The following is a 26,004-nucleotide window of genomic DNA, read 5'->3' as shown; positions in this document are numbered from 1 at the left end:
TCCTCTTAATGATGACGTCATAAAAACGAATATGACATCATTGTGATGTATCAGGTTTGCGATAAATTATCTGTGCTAATGCCTGGCTCGATTCCCGCAAACAGAATTCAAAAAGCTTGCCTAGTTTCGGAGATAATTTTTTAGGCGATTTCCATTAGCAGAGATATTTTGACGTCATAACTTTTTTTCTCGGAGGAATTTTCAAAATCGGAGATGGTTACTGTCTGCGCGGGGTATTTTTACATATATATGCCAAGTTTCAGGAAGTTTCGATGAAAACTGTAGGCTGTGAAACAAAAAAGTCCACAAGAAGAAGATGAAGAACAACAACGCGAGTTAGACTTAGAGATCCTCCAGGAGGATCTAAAAACAAAAGTGGGAAATAAGTTAAAATAACTTTGACCAAGATAAAACTGCTTTAATAAAGGACTCCACATCGAGATTGTTCAAAAATCTGAAACATCTTCCATTTGTCCGAGTCTGCATCACGAATGTGAACAGTGATTCACACGATGACAGACTGCTTAATGTAGTCTTTTGATGAAGTCACCAAGAGGTATTCTCTGTTTGTTTTTCCGCAAAGTTCGAGTCAATTCAATGCAAGCATTTGGGTCCATCGATTTATTACGTACGCACGGGAGAAGGGAGCGTTAGGATTGAGATAAAGAACAGCAATGGGAAGATGGGAAAGAGAAGAAAGGATGATGAAGTTTGGGAGGAAGGAAAGAGTAAGGGAAATTGGGAAATATTTTGGGAAGAATATGGGACCAAATAAAGTGGTATTGAAGGAAATACATGGGGAAGGCGATCGCACAGGGAGGAGTTGCTCAAATTTCCCCCATCTTTATTTTTTTTTGCATATGTACGATGTAGATTGCCCCTAAAGAACAGGGTTGAATAACACATTGAGAGGAATGTTTCATCACACCATCATGTTTTATGCTCAAAGCCTTGCAGTTGCACAGGGTTCTTCATCCTTTACGAACCTTGTCACCCTTGATGCCAATGCCAGGTGCTCCATGAGGACCTACTTGCCCGTCGAATCCACGGTTTCCCTGCAATACATCACCGTGAGACGGGGCCATCAACGCAGTCTCACATATTTTTCCTTTTCGAGACTTTTACATTTATTATGTTGAGAAAATTCCTTGTCGTCTCGTCGTACTGTATGTCTACCCGCAAATAAATACTGCCCCATGTAGGGTAGTTGGTAACATCTTCCCACTCCCATAGAAATTGTTTCCTTTCCACTAGAAACTAGAAACTCTTCAGCAGATTTCTGGGATGCCACTAAAAGTGTCACCAACTAATGATGTAAACCAGGAGCTGCTTTCCCATCTTGAAATGTTATGTCACAAATATGTTGAGAAGTTTTTTTGGGAAATTCTCAAGGTGATCATGTTCCTCACAGAAAATACAGTAGGTCTATACGATTAAGGTTACAAGCTACAAGCTCGAAGGAGAGAGAGAGAGAGAGAGAGAGAGGGAGAGAGAGAGAGAGAGAGAGAGAGAGAGAGAGAGAGAGAGAGAGAGAGAGAGAGAGAGAGAGAGAGAGAGAGAGAGAGAGAGATAGAGATAGAGATAGAGATAGAGATAGAGATAGAGATAGAGATAGAGATAGAGATAGAGATAGAGATAGAGATAGAGATAGAGATAGAGATAGAGATAGAGATAGAGATAGAGATAGAGATAGAGATAGAGATAGAGATAGAGAGAGAGAGAGAGCTTGTAAATTAATATCCCAGAAGTCATCATTTCCAAGCTGTTCACTGCCAGAGGTTTGGATTAAAACTAGAAAATGGCAGCATATATGCATATATGTAATGTGAGGGTGATTCTATAGAAAGTAACAATATTAGAAACTTCATATGAAAACTCAGACACTGGTGGTATATTATCTCCATGCTCTTGATAATAATGGATGGTTAGTTATTCAGCAAGATCTCTCAATCAGATGCGATGGTCCTCCTTGACATGGATAATCATGCAATCAATGTTTGTAATTTTGACTCTGACACAAAGATATTAGTTGTGGTCTACAAAGTCACAACCTGACTTGACTTTTGAACTCGCTGTAGTTGAAGGAGTATCATCACCAACTGTGCTGCAACATCTGTGATTAATTTTTTAGGAAAAGTCAAAAAGTGCCTTTACTCCAAGCCGTCCTGAAGTACTCATAATACTGGCTGCTCTGTTGATTCCAGCACATTTTGCTGCAACCAGAGGTATCTCTGCTTGACTAATCCAGTAGGATAGCCAAGACGTGTTCACATTTGCCTTTGAGCAGTCCAGCCTGAATATGAATCTCGATCATACTATATAAACTATCTCATCCTGGTGTTTCACATGCAGGGTGATTCATAGAGGTGTGCACCCTCCATCAGATGGACATTAAGCCAGAGGAGCCGTGTCTGCCAGCATTGCTCATTGGCAGGCGTTACAGATCCCATCGTATCCTTCACAATGTGAAGGCGAGTTATCTCCACCTCCACCCCCCCTTTCAGTTTTACAGGAAGTTTTTACAGAACACAATCTTACTCTAGACTGTCTTAAATTTAGCACTCACTGCCTCTTCAATGCACATTTAACATTATGACTTACCTCTGGACAAAGAGCTATGACAGGAGGGAATGTAACCAATGCAATCACACACAGTGCAAGCTATTCTCACTACAATCTCGCTATCCCCCCCACCCCCCTTTCCACCCCATTCCATGTAACAGTGCTGAATAAACCCAATGATATAAACAAGTGTTATTTCCAATAGAATCAAGCACATAGAAAAAGTTTGGTGACAAAGGCATGATGGCTCAAACAGCCTTGCATTTATGAGTTTCTTTGTAAAAATGCAGAAAACATAAAAAAATATTCAGAAAATATATTCCATAAGACAAACACCTTTTGGAATACACAAAACTAATTTCATTTTACACGAAGATTTTCAAGTTTTTTTTATTCTGTCAAATCAGCCATTAAAAATATTTCAAGTAGGAATCAACTGACAGGTTTGGGCTGAAAAACAGATGGACATGTTACATCGTGTTCGTGTTCATGGAGCGCTGTAATTAATCCTTCACTGCAGTAACCACATCTTGAGTGATAGCAAAATTATACTTCCAATTGTCAAAATTTCATTGGGGAACTAACGATGGTCTGAACAACTCCCATGGTCTAGATATATATCATTGTACTTTTTACACTTGGGTGAAAAAAATTTCACACCATGCAAATACAAGTGTCCACAAGTAAATCATAAGGGCTTTAAGGTAGCTTGATGTATAATTTTGATACAAACAAATGAAACAAATGTGAAAGGAAAGTATTTTAAACTAGAATGGCACTGGAGATAGTGCATGCCTCCGCCATGTAATGCCTGATCCACGAGAATATATCGGGCCCAATACATTTTTGAAATATTATATATATATATATATATATATATATATATATATATATATATATATATATATATATAATTTATGGCCCAATCTTTCAATGGTGAAGGATCACTTTAAAAATTAAATAATTCTTGTATCCAGATCTGGATTCGAGTCTTCACCATAATTGAATCAATCCTTCCTTGCTGTACACCAAATATGTCCACCAAGTTTCGTCCAAATCCATCCACAACTTTTTGATATATCGTATCGTTTTTGTCCCAATCTCTCAATGGTGAAGAATCGCTTAAAAATTCTCATCGTCGGATCCAGATCCGGATCTTCACCAAAATCTAATAAGTTCGTCCTGGTCACAAAATTTCATCTGAATCCGTCCATAACTTTGAGATATCCTGCACATAAATAAGCAAACAGACAGATAGAGAGAGAGGGGGGTGAAAACATAACCTCCTTCACCGTCGGTGGCAGAGGTAATACGAAAGTTAAAAGCAAAAGTTATAAGTTATTCTGGCCAAGTGCAGGCTGACAAGGCAGATGCTTATTCTCGCTGCAGTCCACTAAAAAGATAGGTCATGCTGCAGTGTTGTCTGAGAACATTACATTCCTGATATTATTTTATGGGCCAATGCGCCTGGAGGTCACAATGTATCAGATGCGTCCTGTTGGTCAGGATCCATGCGGCAATTAATAAGCATTGACATACGTGGTCCCTGGTCCAGCAACAGTAGCGAGTCAAAGCAGTTTTTTTTTCTCTTGAGCACATGATGTTGAGAGGGAGCTCATTAAACAACAACGGCATGAGGTAGAGTGTATACCTCTGCCAGGCTGAACAGTTTACGTTTTGTATCCCACTGATAGGCAGGATCTGGATCTTCACCAACATCAAATCAATTCGTCCTTGTCACACATTCAACCTGCCCACCAAGTTTCTTCCAAATCCGTCCATAACTTTTTGACATTATCATGCTATATATCATTTTTGGCCCTATCTCTCGATGGCGAAGAATCACTGAAAAATTTCTAAATCCGAATTTTCACCAACATGAAATCGATTTGTCCTTGTCACAGACCCAACTTGTCCACCAAGTTTCGTCTGAATCTGTCGAGTACTATTTGAGATGTCCTGCTCAAAGATAGCCAAACAAACAGACAGATACACAAGGATGTAAACATAACCTCCATCAACCTTTGTTTGCAGAAGTAATCAAATAAATTCCTTTCTCGAGAGCACATAACCGTAAAATATTTAACGTACTCATGCAACATCTCAGGAAAGAATCTAAAGTAAATATAGTTATTCAAGAAGTTAACATTGATTTTATGTTCGTAATATGATTGTTGAAGAGTAAGAAACTCCGACAAGATGGATTAGATGAGGAGAAGGAGACAACAAAGGTAGAGCAAAGATTGCTAAGCGAGGGCATTACATACAAATAGTGGCCAAACAATACAGGGTATTGAAAGAGTCCAAAATCATAGGGATATTTATTTTACAATTTAATTTTAATATTTGCTCAAATTGTGAGCCACTGACATGCTTACACATACCAATTCTTGTATGTAGGTTCCTTTTAACATTTCTTGACATTGACATTGATTTTATCACATTAGTTTCTGATTTCATTCTTCAGTACTGCAATAGTACGTGGTCTCGTCGTATAAACCACTGATTTCAAGTGTCCAAAAATGAAGATGTTAAGTGGCATTAAATCTGTGCGCTGTGAGGGGCATTCTATCAGTATCAAAGATATCGTTTCATCCAAAAAGCTGTGCACTTTTCTCTATCGCTGAATTGGAATGTCATCCAAGTAAGGAACCAAAATGTCTTGAAATATCATGAGATAGTCAACACCTTCAACATTCTCTTCGTCAAAATAGGAGACTATAAGGCTGTCCCAGTGAATTGCACACCACTCCATAACTTTAGAGTCATTCAAAACATGAGCCTCTTTGGCCCAATGAGGATTCTCATCACTCCAATATCGGCAATTATGGTGGTTCACTCAACCAGTCAAACGGAATGAGGCTTCATCACTTAAGATGATATTGGGTAGTTGATCTAGTCGAAAAAAAAAATTCAAAAAAGTTTTTTTTTGAGATTTGTTCTACCCTTATTATCAGTATTTAAAATGGTGATTTCAGTTAATACAATGGCGATTTTGATGAAACTTGGTTGGTAGGTTCTTACCATGACCGAGTTGTGTGCAAATGAGAACTGTTGCTATGGACACCACCGTTGCCTAGCAACGGGACTTTGTAATTTTAGAAAAATCATAAAAAATTACTTTTTCGAAAATCAAAAATCGGGCCACGAGCGACTGTGGGCAGTACATTCAGCCATATTGTCAAAAATTTCCAGCCGGATCCTATGAAAACAGTCGGAGAAGATAAACTTTGAATGGACCCTGGTCGAAAACAATAAAAGACGAAGTTCGTTATATCTCCGAGACTATGAGTCAGATATACATGAAACTGGTATGGTAGGTTCATGGTATGTCCTCGTTATGTGTGAGGAAGAACCGTTGCCATGGATCCCTCCGTTGCCTAGCAACGGCCGAAAAACCTCTAAATGTGGGGGTATTTTAACGAAAAAACAATCTGCAGCATTAACCCTTGAAGCTAGAATCATTAATTTTCTTGTGCTTAATCCTCAGGTCATTCCCCATCGAACGGGCCCATCGCGTCAGGTTATATTGGGTAGTCGACTACCCATGTCCGCCTACCAGCTTGTCAGATAATAATGTTAGTTGAATGTTTTGTCTGTTATATCCACTCACAAAATTCCATTCTTCTGTCGGTATCATCTCCATGAAGCTCTCGAGCAAATGAAACCTTCAAGGGGAACCCAAATGCATTTAATTTTCCTGAAAACCAATGAGAATCATTAATCATGGTCTAATTTTAAGGGGAGACAAATTTGAATTTTTTTTGCCAATCACAAAGCGTTGAAAAAAAAGTCATCGAGTGTCGATTTTGCCAGTGATCTCACATTGATGGAGGTTGATTTAGGATGGTTGAATGGGGGGGGGGGGCTGAATGTCTTGGGGTCCTCAGTCAAATCCTCTCAGAGTAGTACATGATAATACATACACACATATATACATACATACATACATACAGACAGACATACTTTCTCTCCACTATAAATATATGGTGGTTCATTTCACTTGCAGAAATTTGTATGGATCATCAATAATTATTTTAAGGTGCTCTTGTAACTGCCGGTCAATGGCAACAGGTGTTTGATTCACCGCTCAAATCGCCCGTGTACATGTGCCGGTAGCTGGGTAGAGATGGTGTTAATTTTTGAGCGACTGCTGTTTCTTCCGCTTAATCATGGAATGGCATCCTCTCTCAATTGTGGTGGATAACCAGAAGATCTAGCCATCTTTGTTGTTTCATTGCAGCGCTCTGTAACGTTCCAATCACAAAAGCGAGCATTTTGTAGGCCCGATCCACACACTGGTATGTTGGACAAACCTCATCCAATTTCTGGCAAATTTATGGTCTTTTGGCCATTGGTATAGCACAAAACCATCTCGGTTTTGCAACCGGTTTTGTATAACTGCAACCCCCAAGGATGCGCAGATGAGGCATATTTGTGGAAAATCGAAAATTATTCACTGTTCAAGTCAAATCGTACCGTGAGGTAACCCAGAGACAGTGCAGATCTGATGGTCGACTCCCGGGTGTGACCTCGTGGCTAATGCGAAGAAGATTTCGACTTTTAATCACAAATTTAGCTACTTTATAATTCGGAAATCGGAAAAAGACACATCATATCTATTTTGTACAGTATCAAGGCATAGATTAGTGTAGAGGCGGTCTGGGCATTTGGGTTCCCCTTTAAAAGGGTGAAAAAAATTTGCCTTAAAATTATTGAAATAGCAAAATAGCTAACTCCAACTTCTTGACCAATTTTCCTCAAGGATCTCCTTGGGCTTCTGGCAACCACTGCCAAAGCATTCCCAGAATTATTTTAATCTGTGGAGAAGTGAGGACAACTAGTGCGAGGCTTATCAGCAATGCTTCCGGTCTCTTTCAATCCTTCGCAACACTTTTGAAATGAATCTTCAACTTTGCATTGGCTTTGTATGATGTTGTTCGTGAAATTCTTGGCATGCTTTCCTCTGACTTATTCTGGAGAATGGAACACAAGTTCCAACTTCTGTGGACTGGTAACATTCACCATGAGTGTATTCTTCAATTCTTAAGTATACAAAAACAACAGAAATAAGATATATTTCCTGTGATTCCAGACTTTTAAAAAAACACCTGTACAACGAATAAATTGCCTGCAATGTGCAAGGGTATTGGAGATCCAAATTGGAGTTAAGTTTAAGAGTGAACTCAATATTTATTTTGAAATAAAGTGCCTTGAAGAAAATACTTGGATAGAGAGAGGAGCTCGATAATTACTTCCAAGGTAAATGCTTGGAAGATTGTGCTGAGTTAGTCGCATCAAATATGGATAAATAAGAGAGTTCTGGGATAAAAAATGCTAAGCTTTAATGCCTCCTGCACCCACATCTACACACACCTGCATGCTTTTCTTGTTCGTTTGTTCATCCCATGTCCACCTTTAGCCCATTCCACCACCACCAACATTATACCCATCTCTTATCTTGCTTTTCCATGAGCCTTGATTTTGTACATAGGTCGTGGTAAGTAAGAGGTGGTAAGGAAGATAAGATAAACTGACAGCTCATTCATCTAAAATGAATGAGAAAGTTGAAAAAAAAATCTACATTCTGTTTTTACATGAATTGAATTACATTAAAACAAACAATTGGGATATTCAAAAAGTTATATGAACTAAACACTCACAATAAAAAATATTTTCTTATTAATAACATATACATACAGGATGTCCACAAATTACCGTTCCAAATTAAAACCCGAATAAAAAATAATGGGATACATCGATGCATTCACTGCACGTGAAATAACATTTCTCAAAGTTTTATTGTCTTTCTTTTCTCCCTTTCCAGGTGTCTCCTGTGATACATGACGTCACATTTACTTCAAATAGCATCCTCACAAGAAAAAGCACAATGTTTTGCCTGTTTATGGAGACTAAATCAGCGAGACAAGTTCAATGAAGCTTCAGAATGACCAATGGAAGGTAGCCACCATCGATAAAAATGATTCCTGAGTGCCACAAAAAGTTGATGGAGACCAGTAGCATCCTGCAGAGGAAGGGGCCAGGCCAGTCAAACAAGTGGTGAGGATGTTGAACATGCTAATGAGTCATTGGAAGGCAGTCCCCAAATGTAGTGATGATGATAAATAATGATCTTGACGATAGAACTTTGAGAAATGTTCTTTCAAATGCAGTAAACCGCATTGTCATATCCCATTTCATTATTTTCTTATTATACTTTAAATCTGGAACAGTAATTTGTAGACACCCTGCATATATAAAAATTACAAACTTGGAATACCTTGGACTATCGTGAGTATCTCGTTCATATAACTTGTTGAACATCCCTTGTATATACAGAAGAATGAATTCCCCAAATTAACAAAAAGCAAATGCATGATATACAGAAGACTTCTTTTGCTACATCTTACCTTTGCTCCTTGGAATCCCTCCCCTGGTAATCCCATACCCCCTGGAGCTCCGGGAAGGCCGACAGGTCCCTGGTCGGAGATGGAGAAAGAGCCATGGGAAATTGTTACAAGAAAAAAGGGATTATGATTACAGTATTTACTCAAGTATAGCCAGAACTTATATTTCATGGATGCTATCAACATGTAATGTGGGGAAAATGGTGGTTTCCCCACATTACGTGAAGATTTTAATAAAACACTGACAGGCAAAATACATTTTGGAAAAGCAAACAGAAGGATGAGGGTTATGAATTAAAAACAAAATGGGAATGATTTGGAGGACATAAACAGAGTGTGTATGAATATATACAAGGTATTGAAGATTTTAATTATGTACAGTAATTGTCCAAAAGGCAAAACTGTGGTTCTGCCATGGCTTTTTCTGGGGTTCTGTAACACACTTCTGCTTGAATTATCTTACAGAATGAGGCACTCGCTACCATGTACTGTCTGAGAAAAATTGTTCACAAACGCAAGGACTTTATTTTGGAATCAAAGCAACAAAAAATTGTTAGTTCTCATTCCTCTTCTTGATCCCAACTTATACCATCCTATTTCCTTCTTCCTCAGTGATTGCTACAAACAAGAGGGAAAGTTGATCGTAAATGGTACATGATGTCATATGAAGATGTAACTTGTTCTCCCCCCCTCCTCTCTCCTCATTTTAAATCTTTCAAGAAATGTGGGCCAATGTTGTCCAATTGTGCATTTCTTGTGGATGTTGAAGACCCCAAGCTACCTTTCGAAAAAAAAGAAAAAAAAAAGAAGAAGGCTATTGATTTCCAAATCTTGATCACAAATGACCAAGCGATCACTCAGTAATGGTGAAACCAGCACACTGAAGTTTAATTGAATTCCAGTCAAATATTCATTTGTTAGTTAGGTGGATAGTTCAATCACCATGGGAATAAATTTTTTGACTAGACCTTGTGGTGTAATGGTTAGAGAGTCTGCTCTGAGTCTGGGAGGTTGGCAGTTCAATCCATGGCTGAGTCATACCAAAGACTTAAAAATGGTACGTGCTGCTTCCTTGATTGACATTCAACATTTAAAAGCAGATAGCATAAACAATAGCCATAGTTTGGTACCCATAGGGAGGAGGAAATTCCTCCTTTGGAAATTCCCCACTGAGTGTTGTGAGGGAATGCGGTGCCATTGTTGTTGCGTTGCTGGTACAGAGTGTCCCGAAAAGTGACTAAGCTTCCCCCAAGCTCGGTGGCTGTGTTTGTCCCATCCAATAAGCCTGTGTTGTGTTCGGTGTATTCGTCTGTATGTTCATGTGTATAAGATGTGTGTGACCTCTCCGAGGAGTCTTACATCTTGCAAAAATAAAATAAATATAATCAGACTACAAAACTGCTGGAATATAAATAATATGGCATTGTGATCCTCAATTCCTTGAACTTTGGTACAAAGCCAGCTATTTTGTCCATACTAATACTGCATTTGAAGAACCCAATGTAAGATGTTTTCACTATTATGCTCTCACCAAGTGAATCCTGAATATGAAAATGCCATGTGATGTGATTAGAAACAGTTCTTGAAAACGAACTGGTTTTACGTGTACGGTACACGATCCTCGTAAGCACAATATCGAAGAAAAACGTCAAGAAACACTGACAGGCATCTAGCTTTGCACAAAACACTGGCTTACTGGAAGTCCAATTTCACCAACACCTGGTGGGCCAAGTGGTCCAGGACTGCCAGGATGACCAAGCTCCCCCTGTCAGAAAAAGGACATGGATCAAACACTGAGATTGCAACAGAAAATTAAATAAATATTTTGTCCATTGTTTAGAAGTACTGCATTCATAAACAAGCCTCTGGGCTGTCTATCCTGGGTTTGAATCTGGACCCAGCTCCAAACTGATGCCTCGCCCTGCATGTGAAACACAACAATGACAATGTGTGCATTATCCCTTGAATGGACGTTAAACTGGGTGTTCCATCTACTAGCATTAGTTATTATATATTAAATATCCCACAGTGTCCTTCACAAAGAATATGCAAGTTAATGCCGGCACCCTGGCTCAATTCCAAATTATAGTTCTGTCACTTTGAGTCGAAGGTCAGGCCTGGCCAGCCAGTTCGTGAATGACTTTAATCAAACAAGTTCCCCGTCCAAATTCAAAAGAAGGTGGAAATAACTGAGGCTGTAAAAGTAGTTTCATAATTAGAACATCTTTGTCCATTATTTCATATTTATTAATGTGGTATATCTGCAAGTTTTTCATTCTTTGGCATTGAGATGTTTCTTTTCTTTTTTGTTGTAAGGGAAAAGGTTTTACAAGTAAATACTAAATACAAGTTCATGAGACAGTAGAGTAAAGGAATCCAACTTTATGTGAATGACTAGGTTGGGTGAGGATCATATCTCCTTTAGCGCGTTTGTATTTGAAAAAGAAAAGGAGCTCAAAGGAGAGTCCCAAGTGATGGCAAATTCTAGTGATTAGTGACTGACCTTTGGCCCAGGAAGGCCGATGCCCTTCTCTCCTGAAACTCCAGCAGGTCCTTGATAACCCTTGTCTCCCTGAGGATGGGGAAGACAAGTGCAGATAAAACTGTTGAGAATAAAATTTTACAGATCTTCAAGTGATGATCACGAAATTCATAGAACCTGACGTTAGCAGTTCACAACCCAATCTTCCTCCCATTACAAATATTTTAACCATTTAACAAAACAATCATCCCTTTTCCCTGGTGGCCACAAAAGGAACGTTCACGTCGTCTTCCGTCAGGCTTTTGCCTGCAAATCCTTCTACCTCACTGCACCTATCAATTACCACATATTTTTATTTGTGCTATACTACTATAGAGTGCAAAATATGAATCTACAGTCCAATCCAGACCAAGATGTTGGCGAGCTACAATGTCGCAAACTAGAATCCTTTTCAGGACCAGCATAGTTCACCATCTCAGCCAGCGACAAAGGTCTTTCAACAGCCAAACAACATCTTCTGGCAGATATTTTCATGAGAAATGCATGTGACATGCTTTGCCTGCAAGAGATGCATGATGGAGCTTCCAGGATTCGTCCAAGGATCCCAGATATGATGCGTGTGACAGAGAAAGCTAATGATCAGTATGGCAGTGCTGTTTTTGTTCCTCTTTGTCAGAACTTGGTGACATTGAAGTCATTAATATCCAGCTTATGGGGATCTCCAATAACATCCAGCCTCTGGGTTTATGAGGATCTCCAGTCTATAAGCCCCCAAATGAGGAGTTCTCCTTCCCAGATGGTTTTACTGATAATTCGGTCAATGTGGTGATAGGTGACTTCAACAGCCATCGTGTACTTGGGGATACTCAGAAAAAAACGATGATGGGGAATTAGTTTAAAGCTGGTCAGATGCAAGACAGCTGTCCCTTGTTCATGATGCAAAGCAACCGAGTTTCTTCAACAGCAACAGATGGAGATGTGGCTATAACCCAAACCAGGTGTTTGCTTCAAACCGCATTGCTAATGAATATGAGAAAATTGTCCTGGACAAAATTCCAAACTCTCAAATACCGACTTATTGGAATCAAAGTCCATGCGATGGTTGCCCCTCTTGAGTTTCCCTTTCACTGACATTTCAACCTGAAAAAGGTGACCTGGAGGAAATTCTCAGTAGACCTGGATGTTGCAATCAAAGACCTACCAGCTTCCCCCACTAACAATGATGGTTTTGTGGAGATGATGAGAAGATCCTCTTGGACCAATATCCCGAGAGTCTGTAGGATGATCATGGACTATCATGGGATACTAAGGAACTCCACAAGCACTACACCAACTGCTTCCAGACTAATCCCTTTGGGAATGATACCCTGGAATCTGGAGAGAGACTGATCAATGCAATATCAGAGAAGCGACAAAATAAGTGGCAAGAGCTGATCGTGTCAACAAATAGGACCCATAGCAGCAGAAAAGCCTGGAAGACCATAAAGATGCTGGGAAATGATTTCACAAAGCACAACCTCGGTATTAGATTAAAGCAGACCAAGCCGCTAACCAACCAGTCCCTCGTGAACAGCCGAGGAAACCCAGGCCATCAATTAAAATTAAACTTCCAAGGCCTGCTAATGACCTGGAGGACTTTAACTTCACCAAACCTTACACCATGAGTAAGCTCCGACTTGGCATCAAAGTGATGACCCACAAAAAAGCTGCCGGACATGACAACATCCTCTGTGAACATGTCAAGCACGTCGGACTGGAAGCTCTCCAGTGGTTACTGGACATGTTCAACAGATGCTTGATTACCAAAAAGACATTATATCCTGGATCGCATTAAGTTGAATTATTCATCCAAACGAAAATGGTTGCAGGAAAGGTCGATCCACATTTTCCCAAATCTTGTCCCTACGAAGAATTGTTGAGGAGATTATAGTATGGTATCTGTTCCTCAAAAAGTGACTTTTCGTTGGCTGACAGTACTTATTTGGTTTGTTGGTACCAATGTTTAGGGGAATATGTCAGCATTAAGAATTGGCCTGATGTAGTGGTCAAATCTATTGCCAAAGTGGTCAAAATGGCGATCCAAGATGGCTGCCGCCGCCATTATCGAAAATCATACTTTTATAAATTACTCGACACTAGAGTAAGATTGGAAGATAATTTCAGTGTCTATACCCACTAAATCAGGGGTAAGCTATCCAATGGTCATGTTTGCATGCTAAACTGGGCGACGGGCGGCCATATTTTCAAGATGGCCACCCCCACATTTGATAAAAATGCTAATTTTTATGATTATTGGCCTACTAAGCATCAAAAATGCTAAGCATCATTATGATGCTGGAACATAATTTCTGAGGTGACTCCCATAAAATCAGGTTCAGTGATTCAAATAACCATGTAAAGGCATTTGCAAATGCAATCGGTAATTTGGTTTCGGGGTTGGACCCCCCTGGGGGGCAGAAATGGCCCATGCCGCCATTACTGAAAAATACATTTTTGCTCATATCTCGGTACTCGAGTGTCATAGCATGATAATTGTTGTGGCTATACCCACTATATCTGGGGCAAACTGTTCAATGATGATGATAATTGATTCAGAAGTGCAACTGGCATCCTTTTTTTCAAGATTGCTACAATCAATGCAATCAGTAACTTTTCTTACATTTTTAAACTAATGTACAAATAAAAATACTTGAAACATGTAAGCAAGGTTGAAAAGTTAAACTTTGAACCATCTAATTACAGCCCTGCTGTAGATTTTATATTTTATGTTTAACAGTTTATGAAATTCAAGCTTGAAAAGACTGTTGGTGTTCTGACCTATATATTGGTTGAATCCTACTCTCCAAGATTTGAGCCTTACTTGACTCACCAAATATGATTAGTTATTAGTTATTAGTTATGATTAGTTATGAATGTTTGGGCATCAATGTTGAAAATCTGTTCTTTTTATTGAGTTATGTACTGTTTTCACCTTCATTTCAGCATAGTATACATGTGCAAGATGTTTTTTTAACCAATTTTAGATTAAAAAAAAAATTATAGATACACATAAAAGGAAAAATAACCAAAATTATTCAAAAACAATATTAAACTTGTTTTCAAAATTACAAAGCTGCAAAATGATAAACAAACATTATGCACTTCAAAAAATGTTTACATTTGAGGATCCAAACATCCCGGTTCTCTAAAAATAAAATAGTTTATATAAAGTTTGTTTCAGTTGTTCATGGTTTCAGCGCCCACAAGCTCGTCCATGGACTTGGTATTCCAACGCTGGTGGTGTGGCAAAGGAGATTGACCATGTGCTTGTTGATGGTCACTGGAGGATGATCCAGAACTGCAGGGTCTACCGGAGTGCTCAGTTCCTCAATACTGACCACCAGCTTGTTCTCGCAACGCTTAGGTTGCACCTTAAATCCAGGAGAATGGTACCATCCCAGCCTCGGCTGGATGTTGGCAGGATCAAGGATGAGAGAGTAGCTGAGGAGTTTGCAAACAGGCTGAGTGTAGATTTGGGGGTCTGGGTGCTTTGGGAGGTCCTGAAGAGTTGTGGAGTGCCTTCAAGATCACCGTCCTTGATATTGCTGGTAGATGTCTTGGAACTCACCGGAGAGTGAAGAAGAATTTTGTCTCTCAAGGGATATTGGACACCATTGACCAGAGTCGCAGGTTCAGGCTGAATGGCAGAGCTGAGCTGTTCAGGGAGCTGAGACGTAAAACTGTATGTGCACTAAGGGTGGACAAGGAGGCCGATGTGCGAGGAATCTGTGAGGGGGTAGAGCATCAACTGTGGTCAAGTGATTGTCATCCTGCTTTCAGGAGAATTCACGCATTGCATTCGTCCAAGCCCGTCCATCAGTGTACTGCAGTTAGAGCAGAGGGTGGTGGGCTCTTGACAGAGGAGTCCAAAATGAAGGCCCGCTGGGCCGGTTACTTTGAGCGGCTGTACCAGGCTGATCCACCAAATGTCATGTTGGATGTCAGGGGTGTTAGAATCCCTGTTGCTGACCCTGCAATCAACTGTAGTCCACCTTTGTTTGTGTAAACACAGGCTGCAGTGAACTGGTTGAAATGGGGTAAAGCTCGTGGGAATTGTAGCATCCATGCTAAGCTTCTCAAGGCTGGTGGAAATGCTGCACTCGTGTCATTGCATGGAGTTCTGTGCTCTGCCTGGAACACAGGCATCATCCCAACTGAGTGGAAGAGGGGCCTTGTTTTCCCTCTCTGGAAAGGGAAATGTGTTCGCCAAGACTGCAACGACCACCGAGGGGTGACGCTGCTCTCAGTGCCGGGCAAGGTCTCTGCTCGGATAATTCTTGATAGGGTTCGCCACCATCTACTTGAGCACCAGCATCCAGAGCAGTCAGGCTTTACACCAAAGAGGTCAATGATTGACCGTATCCTTGCTCTTCAGGTCCTCACCAAATGCAGATGAGAATTTCGGCAGGGGCTGCTTGCAGCTTATGTTGATCCCTGTAAAGCGTTTGATTCAGTGAATCAGGATGCCCTCTGGAGGATTCTTGGTCTTCGTGGGGTCCCACCAAAACTGATCGATCTGATGTCTGAACTATACTCTGGTACTGAGAGTGCTGTGGTACCATCTCTGACTTATTTCCAGTTGTTACTGGAGTTCATCAGGGGTGTGTACTGGCCCTCACACTTTTAAGCAGTTGTATGGACTGGATTCTGGGGAGGATTTTGGAGAGATCAAGCTGTGGTGAATCATTGGGGAATGTCAAGATCTCTGATCTTGATTTCGCAGATGATGCAGTCATCTTTGCGGAGACTCGAGATATCCTTTTGCGGGCCCTCGAGGTGCTGAATGAGGAGTCGGAGCCACTGGGATTACGGGTTTCCTGGGTCAAAAGTGAGATCCAAGCTTTCAATGACATCTTGGATGCTGCTATCCTGTCTGTACCTGTTTGTGGTGAGGATGTTGAGGTCATGGAGAGATTCACTTACCTTGGCAGTGATGTTCATGTCTCATGGGATGTGGGACTGCCGGTACCTGTGCGGGAGGACGAAAGTCCGAGTCTTCATACCCTTGGGGCTTCCAGTCTTGCTCTATGGATGTGAGACTTGGACTTTGACCAGGGATCTGAGACGGAGACCTAATTCCTTTGGTACCAGGTCTCTTTGGAGAATCCTTGGCTATCACTGGTCGGACTTTGTGTCCAACGAGCGGTTGCTGAGAGAGACTCAAATGAGATTTGTTACCTGCATAGTCCCTGAGTGTCAACTGTGGCTGTATGGACATGTGGCTCATTTTTCTGATGCTCATTCTGCTCACCAGATTCTCTCAGAGAGGGAGTCTCGTGAGTGAAGGAGGCCAATGGACCGACTATGTGCCTCCTGGTTGCAGCAGGTTAATCGGAATCTCAAGGAGATGGGGATGGGCCAGGCAACTGCTTGGGGGATAGCCAGACAGAGGCCCCTGGAGTATCAGCGGAAAGTGCACACAGTGACGCGCTGCTCTGGCGCATGCTGCCATACCTGACCTGACCTGACGCAACCTCCATTTAATATAAGTAGATCAGATAACCGACTGTTTTTGTGTCTGTGTGGAAGCAAATTTGCTTTACTTATTTCTATAAATAATTCTTAAAAATCAATGAATAAAAAAATGCAAGCATTAATTTGGAGGCATCCCTTGTAAATGAACCTAATTGAAGAGCCAAGTCCATCTTTCTCTCTCATTTGTGGATAAATTACTTCGACTGTTTGCATTCTCCTTCATTTTTAAACCACTTATCATGTCCACATTTCATATTACACTGTACTGTGCATATATTTTGTGCAATTGCACCGATTGATCATCCAGAATCTGTTTCTTAAAGTTGTCCAATGTAAATTCTCTCAAGTTCTGCATGTTTCCTGTTGCCACTGCATTCTGTAATGAAGTCAGGCAACGCCAATATCTTGAATTTCTATTGCCTTAATCTTTGGTGTCTCTTGTAAATTATATCCTGTTAACTTCAGAAATACAATAATTCATGTTGTTTGAAAGTTTCCAATGAACCTTCATGAGTGTAAGTTATGTGTATGATATGAAAGTCTAAAAGTAGCCACCTTGGCTGCGTTACAATGACTTCTCACAAGCACAGAGCTTCTTTCATAATAAAATGGATTTAAGTGTAAAACCCTTTATGCTTGAGTGAAAACAAGGGGGTGGAAAAAGCAAGGGAGGTTGAAATTTCAGACAATTTCAATCTTGGTGCAACAGCCTTTTTCACATTGAGCCGACCCACGCAGAGAGTAAATGGAATCTATGCTATGCATGGAGCCACAGGGATGAGGGAGTTCCAAGGTCACTAATAGTATCCAAAGTCATGGAAAAGGCAAAGCTGAACAACGTGTCCACAAGGAGTTCCCATGACCTCAACATAAAAGTGACAGGCTGTGAATGAGAAATAAATCCTCAAACACTAAATGCCACGAACTTTGCTGATCGTTGTCTGCAGAGATCTGATACAAGGCAGAGCAGAAATGTCCATTTTCCCACCCCAAGTGGCTGACATGTTGAATTTGGTAAGAGTTCAAAATAAAATGGGAAACGAAAATATTTTACGTTCATGCAATGTGTGGATTTAAATATAACATACTGGAATACAAACGTTTGTAATTAATCCCCCTGCAGTTCTTGCCAAATAAGGTTGCTAAAAGCAACCGAGAAAAGCTACACAAGGTAAGTAAGTTCTTTTATGTTTTGAACACGATCTGGATTCCTCCACAGCTGCCAGGATTCATGAGTAGCACATACATGAGAATTCCAATGTAACAGAGAATTCCCTGTTAGCCGGTCAGGTTTCATCACTTATTGGTGAGGCATCAGCGACAGAGTAGAAAGAAACACACATCATCGAGGCACCCAAGCATGTACCACATGTAAATATCAAATGCAGTCAACATCTATATATGACTAAAAACTCTCAACTTCAATGTATGTATGTATGTATGTTCCCGAAATACAGCCAAAACGGTACACAATATCACAAAAATTTTAGGGCCGCCTTACTCGCCATTCGCCTGCGGTGTGCAGTATCAAGTTTCGTTCAAATCGGGCAACGAAAAAATTATTAAGAAATCAATTCCCGATTCAGTCAAGTACTCTTCGAGAGAATTTGATAAATGCAAACAACCTCAGTGGTATAGTTCACTAGAGCTATTCTTTTTTCTCTTGAAATGATTGTTTTTTCATCAACCGCTATCACAACGGGAACCCAACGGGTTCATGGGTCGTCTAGTATAAATTAAAAATAGGACCACTCTTCTGAAGCTCATCTGGATCAGGACCAACACTCACTGAAACCCCGCTAGACCCTAATTTTTTTTAATGCCATGAACAAACCTTGGTACATCATGGGTGATGAAGGTTGTGGTAACTTTCGTTGAAATTGTGTGTGCAGTTTCGGAGAAGAGAGCAAATACCTATCTTGGGAGGCTCAATCCCCCTGCAGATGCCCCAAGACCCTGATTTTTTTATTTTATTTTATGCCGTGAACAAACTTTGGTACATAATGGATGATAAAAGTTTTGGCAAGTTACATTGAAATTGTGTGTGTAGTTTTGGAGAAGAGAGCAAATACCTATTTTTTTTTTGGGGGGGGGGGGGGGTTCAAAGAAACCAAAGTAGACCACCTTAATGAGTGCAGATTTTTATGCGGTTAATAAAACTTCGTAAGTCATCATATATGAAGCTTCTATCCAAGTTTCATCAAAATCATTTGTTTGGTTCCAGCGATAATGACTGAAGTATTTACGGACTGACTCACTCACTCACTCACTCACCTACGGACACTGCTCGATCACATCAGCTCATCGGACTAAAGTCCAGGTGAGCTAAAAATAAAGACCAACTCATCACTTACATGTGATTGGAGGGAATAACCAATTTGCTCTCACCTCATCAATTAACCCAGGTGGCTACAATTACATAAATAAATCGACTTGTCCCATGCTCTTCAAGCTGAAGAAAGCAGAATAATGCAACGATGAAAAGCTGCGCAAGGTAAGCCCTTTGCCATTTCAAAACCTTCCCAGAGTTCCTCCCCGGCTCTAAAGACAATCCTCCGTGGCTGTAATGCATATATATATATATATATATATATATATATATATATATATATATATATATATATATATATATATATATATATATATATATATATATATATATATATATGTAGTGTTACGGATTTCAGGATCTGCTCCGACGAATGCACAAAAACATCCAGGTCCTCAGATAGTTATTTCCCTAAATGCATGCCCAGGATATACCTATCCTCATGTCTGGTGGTATTCTAAATGTGATGCGTTGAGAAGGGTAAAGAATAGATTACCTCTCGTCTGGAAAGCTCCTTTTTCTCTTTATGACAGACACATTCACACACGTGAGATAGCGTTAGCCCAGCGGAGGCTCGACGCCTACCTATTTCCATCGTGGTTGATGCCCGTTTCCTTCACCGATGCTGACGCCCGCCTTTTTCCATCGACGTTTGACACCCCATTCAGCAGTTCTATAGATGCGAACTGGCTCTTTTTCATAACTAGAGTGTACGAAGTGCAGTGTAACACGAGAAGCAAGCGTGCCAGCATCAACTCCGCTTTATTGCGCGTCCGGAAGTACATTCCTGCCACCCCTAGCGGGCGAGGCATGATATACGAAAACCCAACCTCGTGATACAGCACACTCCTCCCATCGTAAAATGACAAGTCAAATGATGAAAGGACAATCATAACATGACCACCCGAAACCAATCAACACTCATAATCCTCCAAGTACCGCGGCCGCACCCTGACCCGCCTCGGACGGGCAGCGCCGCCAGACAGTCCAGGCTCAGACGCCTCCCGGCTCGGTCGAGGTGACACCCTCGCCGGACTCGTGCCATCTGCAATAACAACCGCCCCCGGCCGACCAGCCTGCCCGACGTCCCCGGGTAGGACAGAATCAGGCGAAGACCCCCTGGGCGTCAACACATCCGGCCCTGGCGATACAACGTCTGGCGCTGGCGACATTACAGGTGGGGGTCCCACATCGTTCAGCCCGGGGGGGGGGGGGTTGTGGGGGGGGGTGACGCTGGACAGCGATCATGCATTTGGTCCACGTGCCGCTTCCACACTTCCCCACCATCAGTCCGCACCATGCAATTCGCCGGCCCCAGTACCACAGAGACCACAGCCGGCACCCATTTGGAACTGTGGAAATAATCGCGCACCATTACCCGCTGTCCCACATCGAAGCCGCGCAGCCGCGTCGGACGCGACACCGCCCCACTCACCGACCCTCCAGGTCGCAGCAAGTCCAGTCTGGACTGCAATGCCCATCCATAGAGACGAATGGCAGGTGAATCACCTGTGACAGGATGAATTGCGTTCCTGTAATGGAGCAAAAAGACATCGACCACTGTCTGCACAGGTGCAACACCCCCCCCCCCCCTGCGCAAAGCCCGTTTCAACATCTTAACAAATGACTCAGCTTGCCCATTTGTCTCAGGATGATACGGTGCGGACCTTAGATGTCGAATACCATTTTGGCGCATAAACTCATCAAATACACCCGCAGATGAACTGCGGACCGTTATCAGAGACCAGGATCTCCGGTAACCCTTTATTAGCAAAGATCGTCTGCAGTTTCTCCACTGTAATGTTTGCTGATGTATGCTGCATTACTACAACCTCCGGCCATTTAGAGAATGCATCGATCACAATCAAAAACATTTTGCCATTAACCGGCCCCGCAAAATCTACATGGACCCTCTGCCAGGCTCTGTCTGGGGTAGGCCATAGTCCCGAAGCTCGACGCGGGTTATCAGCATCTGTTTGACACGTGGCGCAACGCTTAACCAACTACTCAATGTCTTTGTCCAACCCCGGCCAACACAACAGGCTACAAGCAAGACTCTTGGTCTTCACGACGTCAAGGTGACTGACATGCAGTTCTTCCAAACACCGCTGCCTGAATTTCGGTGGAATCACCGTCCTCATTCCCCACATTACGCACCGCTGGACCAACGACAGCTCCGATGTCGACCAACGACAGCTCCCCATAGAAATCGCCTGGACGACACGGGCAAGCACCGGATCACGAGCCGATTCCACCGCGACCTGTCTGGCCGTGACCGGCCCGCTTTGGACCTGGCCCAGCGCGAACACATCGACCCAGTCGGCCGACTCAGACACAGCTGGACCCTCCGCACACGGCAAGTGTGAGAGCCCGTCGCAGTTAGCATGCTTCTCGGTGCTTCGGAACTGAATATCATAATCGTAAGCACCAAGAAACAGACACCACCGCTGTATTCGCGCGGTCGCTACCACCGGCACCCCCGTTCGGGTCTCAGGATGAATTGAAGCGGTTTGTGATCCGTCTGCAAAGTGAAATGCCGCCCCAGCAGGTATTGATGAAACCTCCGCACACCCCAGATGAGGCTGAGAGCCTCGCGCTCGATCTGGGCATATCCCCGCTCTGCTGCGGACAGGGTCCGGGATGCAAAACAAACAGGCCGCTCGGAACCATCGTCCTTCCTGTGGGAGAGCACTGCCCCGATGCCATATGCAGAGCTGTCGCATGCCAATAGGAGCGGACTGCAGGCTCATAGTGCACGAGGACCATATCCTCTGTGAGCAGCCGCTTGACGCGGTCGAACGACGCCTGGTGTGCAGGCCCCCAAGCCCAGCGCTCGTCCTTCCTGAGCAACCGTGTTAACGGCGTAAGTTGTGAGCTGAGCCCTCGCACGAACCTTTGGTAATACTGGGCTATACCAATGAACGAGCGCAGCTGCGTCTTGTCGCGAGGCAGTGGCATGTGTTGAATCGCTTCCACCTTCCGAGGACCTTTCAACAGCCCCTCCGGCGTGATGATGTGCCCGAGGTATTCCAAGCGCTGCTTGAAGAACACGCACTTGTCCCTGTTCAAGCGCAGGCCGCACGCTTCTTGCTTCGTCAGCACTTGGGCAATGTTTGCAAGATGCTCGTCCGCCGTTTTCCCTGCAATGAGCACATCGTCCAGGTAGGTCTGAGCGGGCAGGCCAATGCAAACCTGATCCATGGCTTTCTGCCACAAGGCTGGGGCCGAAGCAATCCCAAAACAGAGTCGGGTATATCGATAGAGTCCTTGACACGTGTTGATTGTTAAAAGCTCGCTACTCCCGGGATCCATCGCCAGGTGAAAATATGCATCACGCAGGTCTAGCTTCGTGAAGTATTGACTCCGCGCAAATCGCGCATATATTTCATTGATTGACGGCAGTGGATATTGCTCCACGCTGAGCCCCGTGTTAACCGTGGATTTGAAGTCCCCGCACAATCGGACGTCTCCATTCCGTTTCAGCACCGTGACAACCAGGGTGGCCCAATCTGAGTATGACACCCGTTTGATCACTCCACAGGCCTCCAGCCTATCCAGTATACCCTTGACCTTGTCCCGCAGGGCATACGGCACCGGATGTGGTTTACAAAAACGAGGAACCACCCCCTCCTTCAGGAAGAGTTTTGCCTCCATGCCCTTGAGTTTCCCAAGGTCGTCGCAAAACAAACCTTGATGTCTTTGAAGAATCTTCTCCAACTGATCCTCCCACCGGCTCGGCACGGGTTGCACAAGGTGAACTGCGGCCCATTCTATCCTGATGCGGGCCAGCCAATCTCGCCCGAGGAGAGACGGTCCCCTCCCTCGCACGATGTACACCCGAAGCGCGGCGATCTGGCCTTGGTACCGCACAGACACATCTGCCATCCCGACTGGCGTTATCTTCTCGCGGGTGTACGTGAACAGTGTGAGGTTGGACCTGATAAGCTTCAGGCCGTTGAGTCTACGTGCGGTCTGTTCGCCGATGATCGACACAGCCGCTCCCGTATCGACCTGGAACGTGATCGGCGTCTTGTTCACTTCGACTTCCACAGTCATCGGGCGTGCCGCCGCAACGCCAATTGAAAACAGGCCCATCAATGGCCGCCGGTTCCGCCCCGGGTCGCCTCGCACATCGCCGTCCATGACCCTAACGGTGGTCGGCGCCCCACGGCACACACGCTTCAGATGACCCACCTTGTGACAATTTAAACACACGGTGCCTTTATACGGGCACGCACGGCGCAGGTGTCGACCTCCGCATCCCAAACACGTCCGCGGGGTCACCTCGCCACACGTGCGGCCGCGCGGCGACGTCCGACCCGCACCAAAGGTCGTGCGTGTGTCCCGGGGCGCTCGCGTCCCCGCGTGGCCGGTGATGGCCCGAACATCCCCACGAGTCTGCTCGACCGCTGTAGCCATGCTGACCGCCGAGTCGAATGTAATGGCTTCACCCTTCAGCCGTAGAACCGCCGAAACCATCTTCGCATCTTGTAAACCAGCGATAAAATGATCTCTGAGCCGCGCTGGACGCTCCCCACCGTGAACTTGCATGCCACGGAAGAATGCTTAATCCGCGCCACGAAATCAGCGACGCGTTCTTCTGCCCCTTTTGAGAGGCGATCAAACTGGTATCGAGCGAGCTGTAATGACTTCTCTGGCGCCATGTGTGCTTTCATCTTCTCCACAATGTCCCGAAATGACAGCCCGTCATCACGGAGCTTGTCCGGCGCCACCAAATCACTCAGTAGTCGATAATGCTCCGCCGAAAGCGAAGCGAGCAAGATCGACTTCTGTTTGCTCTCGTCGACCACATCATTCGCGTGGAAATAGCATCCCAATTGCTCCGAAAACAATTCGAAGTCGTCTCCGACGAAAACGAGCACATGTCCGTTTTCAATCATCCTCGTCGCCAACTAGAGTGTACGAGGTGTAGTGGAACACGAGAAGCAAGCGTGCCGGCATCAACTCCGCTTTATTGCGCGTCCGGAAGTACATTCCTGCCACCCCTAGCGGGCGAGGGATGATATACGAAAACCCAATCACGTGATACAGCACAATAATGGGCTGAACATTGAGGTGATAATTGCTGTTGACGTTTTATGAGCGCTCCACGTTTTCGCTCGGTAATTCTGACAAATGGCTGCTTTTTGCCGTTCGTCCAGCACCACAAAGATGGCATCGTAAGCCAAGAATAATCGCGGGACGCGCGGGTTGTCACGGCAACGATTTGCAAGTGGGGCGGGGTGGATTTGGCTGGAGTCTGTGCCCGCCCAGACGTGCCGCCTATAAAAAGAAGATGAGAGGACCATTCTAGGCGGGTCAGTCAACAACGAGTCTGTCAGATGACATTACCAGTCAGTGAGTCGGTGTCAGTCAGATGGCTTTGCCAGTCAGTTGGAGTCCAGTCAGTCAGACGACTTTCCCAGTCAGTGAGTCGGTGTCAGTCAGACGGCTTTACCAGTCAGTTGGCACCAGTGAGTTGGTGACAGCCTCAGCGTCTCACAGCACCTCAGGGTCTCACAGCTCCTCAGCGTCTCACAGCTCCTCAGCGTCTCACAGCTCCTCAGTGTCTCACAGCACCTCAGGGTCTCACAGCTCCTCAGCGTCTCACAGCTCCTCAGCGTCTCACAGCTCCTCAGCGTCTCACAGCTCATCAGCACCTTACAGCACCTCAGCATCTCACAGTGCCTCAGCACTTCACAGTTCCTTACAGGTGCTGTCCGTCGGTTGTGGCTCCTGGTGGTTCCTTGGTGCTTTGTTCCTATCAAGATAATATTGGTGCTTTGTCAAGGGTGTGCTCCCCATTCAGGAAACCACGTGACCTCTTGTTAAAAACGGCATAATTAGACGGTGGACACTGGAACTCGTGGTTAACTGAGTGGCGTTCGTGGTTCTAAAGCAACCCACCGTGCCACGAAGTTAATTGTGAGTGGTGGCCCCAGGTCTGGCTCTTCTGAGGACAACCAGGGATTAAACCCCCATGAGTAACAAACTGGTGTACCCGTGGCCATAACAAACGAAATATATATATATATAGATATATATTTATATTTTTACATGTATATATATACATATCATGTAGATATTTATATTTTTTATATATATATATATATATATATATATATATATATATATATATGTATATGTATACGGTATATGTAAATATGTATATATGTGTATGTATATATATATATATATATATACACATACATACATATATATATATATATATACACATACATATCCATATATATATATATATATATGTATATATATATATGCCTGGTGTTGGCGCAGTGGTTAGGGCAGCGGCTTGGGATCCAAGAGGTCCTGAGTTCAAGCCCCGTTGGGCCACTGAATTAATACACCAGGGGGTTGACTCAGCCTGTCATCCTTCCGAGGTCGGCGAAATGAGTACCAGTGTACTGGGCCGGTGTATACCCCGGTTAAAATAGGTGTACCATATCCCTGTGTCGTAAGAGGCGACCAGGGTTGCGTCAGGAAGGGCATCCGGCGTAAAACATGTGCCAAATCACGATGCGGATCATACGGATGATCCGCTGTGGCGACCCCTAACGGGAGCAGCCGAAAGAAGAAGAAGAAGATATATATATATATAATACACACACACACACACGCACACACGTACAAATATATACATATATACATACATATATACACACATTTGTACGAAGAGTAAAAGCACAATG

The 26,004-nt window shown here is 43.4% G+C and overlaps 1 protein-coding gene across 2 annotated transcripts in view; it reads right to left on the bottom strand.

The window, feature by feature from the left end:
• The window catches only part of COL28A1 (collagen type XXVIII alpha 1 chain), a 233,479-nt gene that overhangs the window by 85,542 nt on the left and 121,933 nt on the right, over positions 1-26,004 (bottom strand). For both annotated transcript variants that reach the window (XM_085892289.1, XM_085892290.1), the window contains exons 13-16: positions 11,473-11,541; positions 10,666-10,734; positions 8,973-9,041; positions 987-1,055 (exon numbers count right to left, since the gene is read on the bottom strand). In XM_085892289.1, the coding sequence (XP_085748415.1) occupies positions 987-1,055; positions 8,973-9,041; positions 10,666-10,734; positions 11,473-11,541 (276 nt within the window). The remainder of the gene's footprint in view (positions 1-986; positions 1,056-8,972; positions 9,042-10,665; positions 10,735-11,472; positions 11,542-26,004) is intronic.

The sequence above is a fragment of the Eptatretus burgeri genome, chromosome 8 (assembly GCF_056783735.1).
Source record: "Eptatretus burgeri isolate ZD-2024b chromosome 8, Ebu_testis_v1, whole genome shotgun sequence".
NCBI classification, from domain to species: Eukaryota; Metazoa; Chordata; class Myxini; order Myxiniformes; family Myxinidae; genus Eptatretus; species Eptatretus burgeri.
This window is presented reverse-complemented; position numbering and strand designations above follow the sequence as displayed.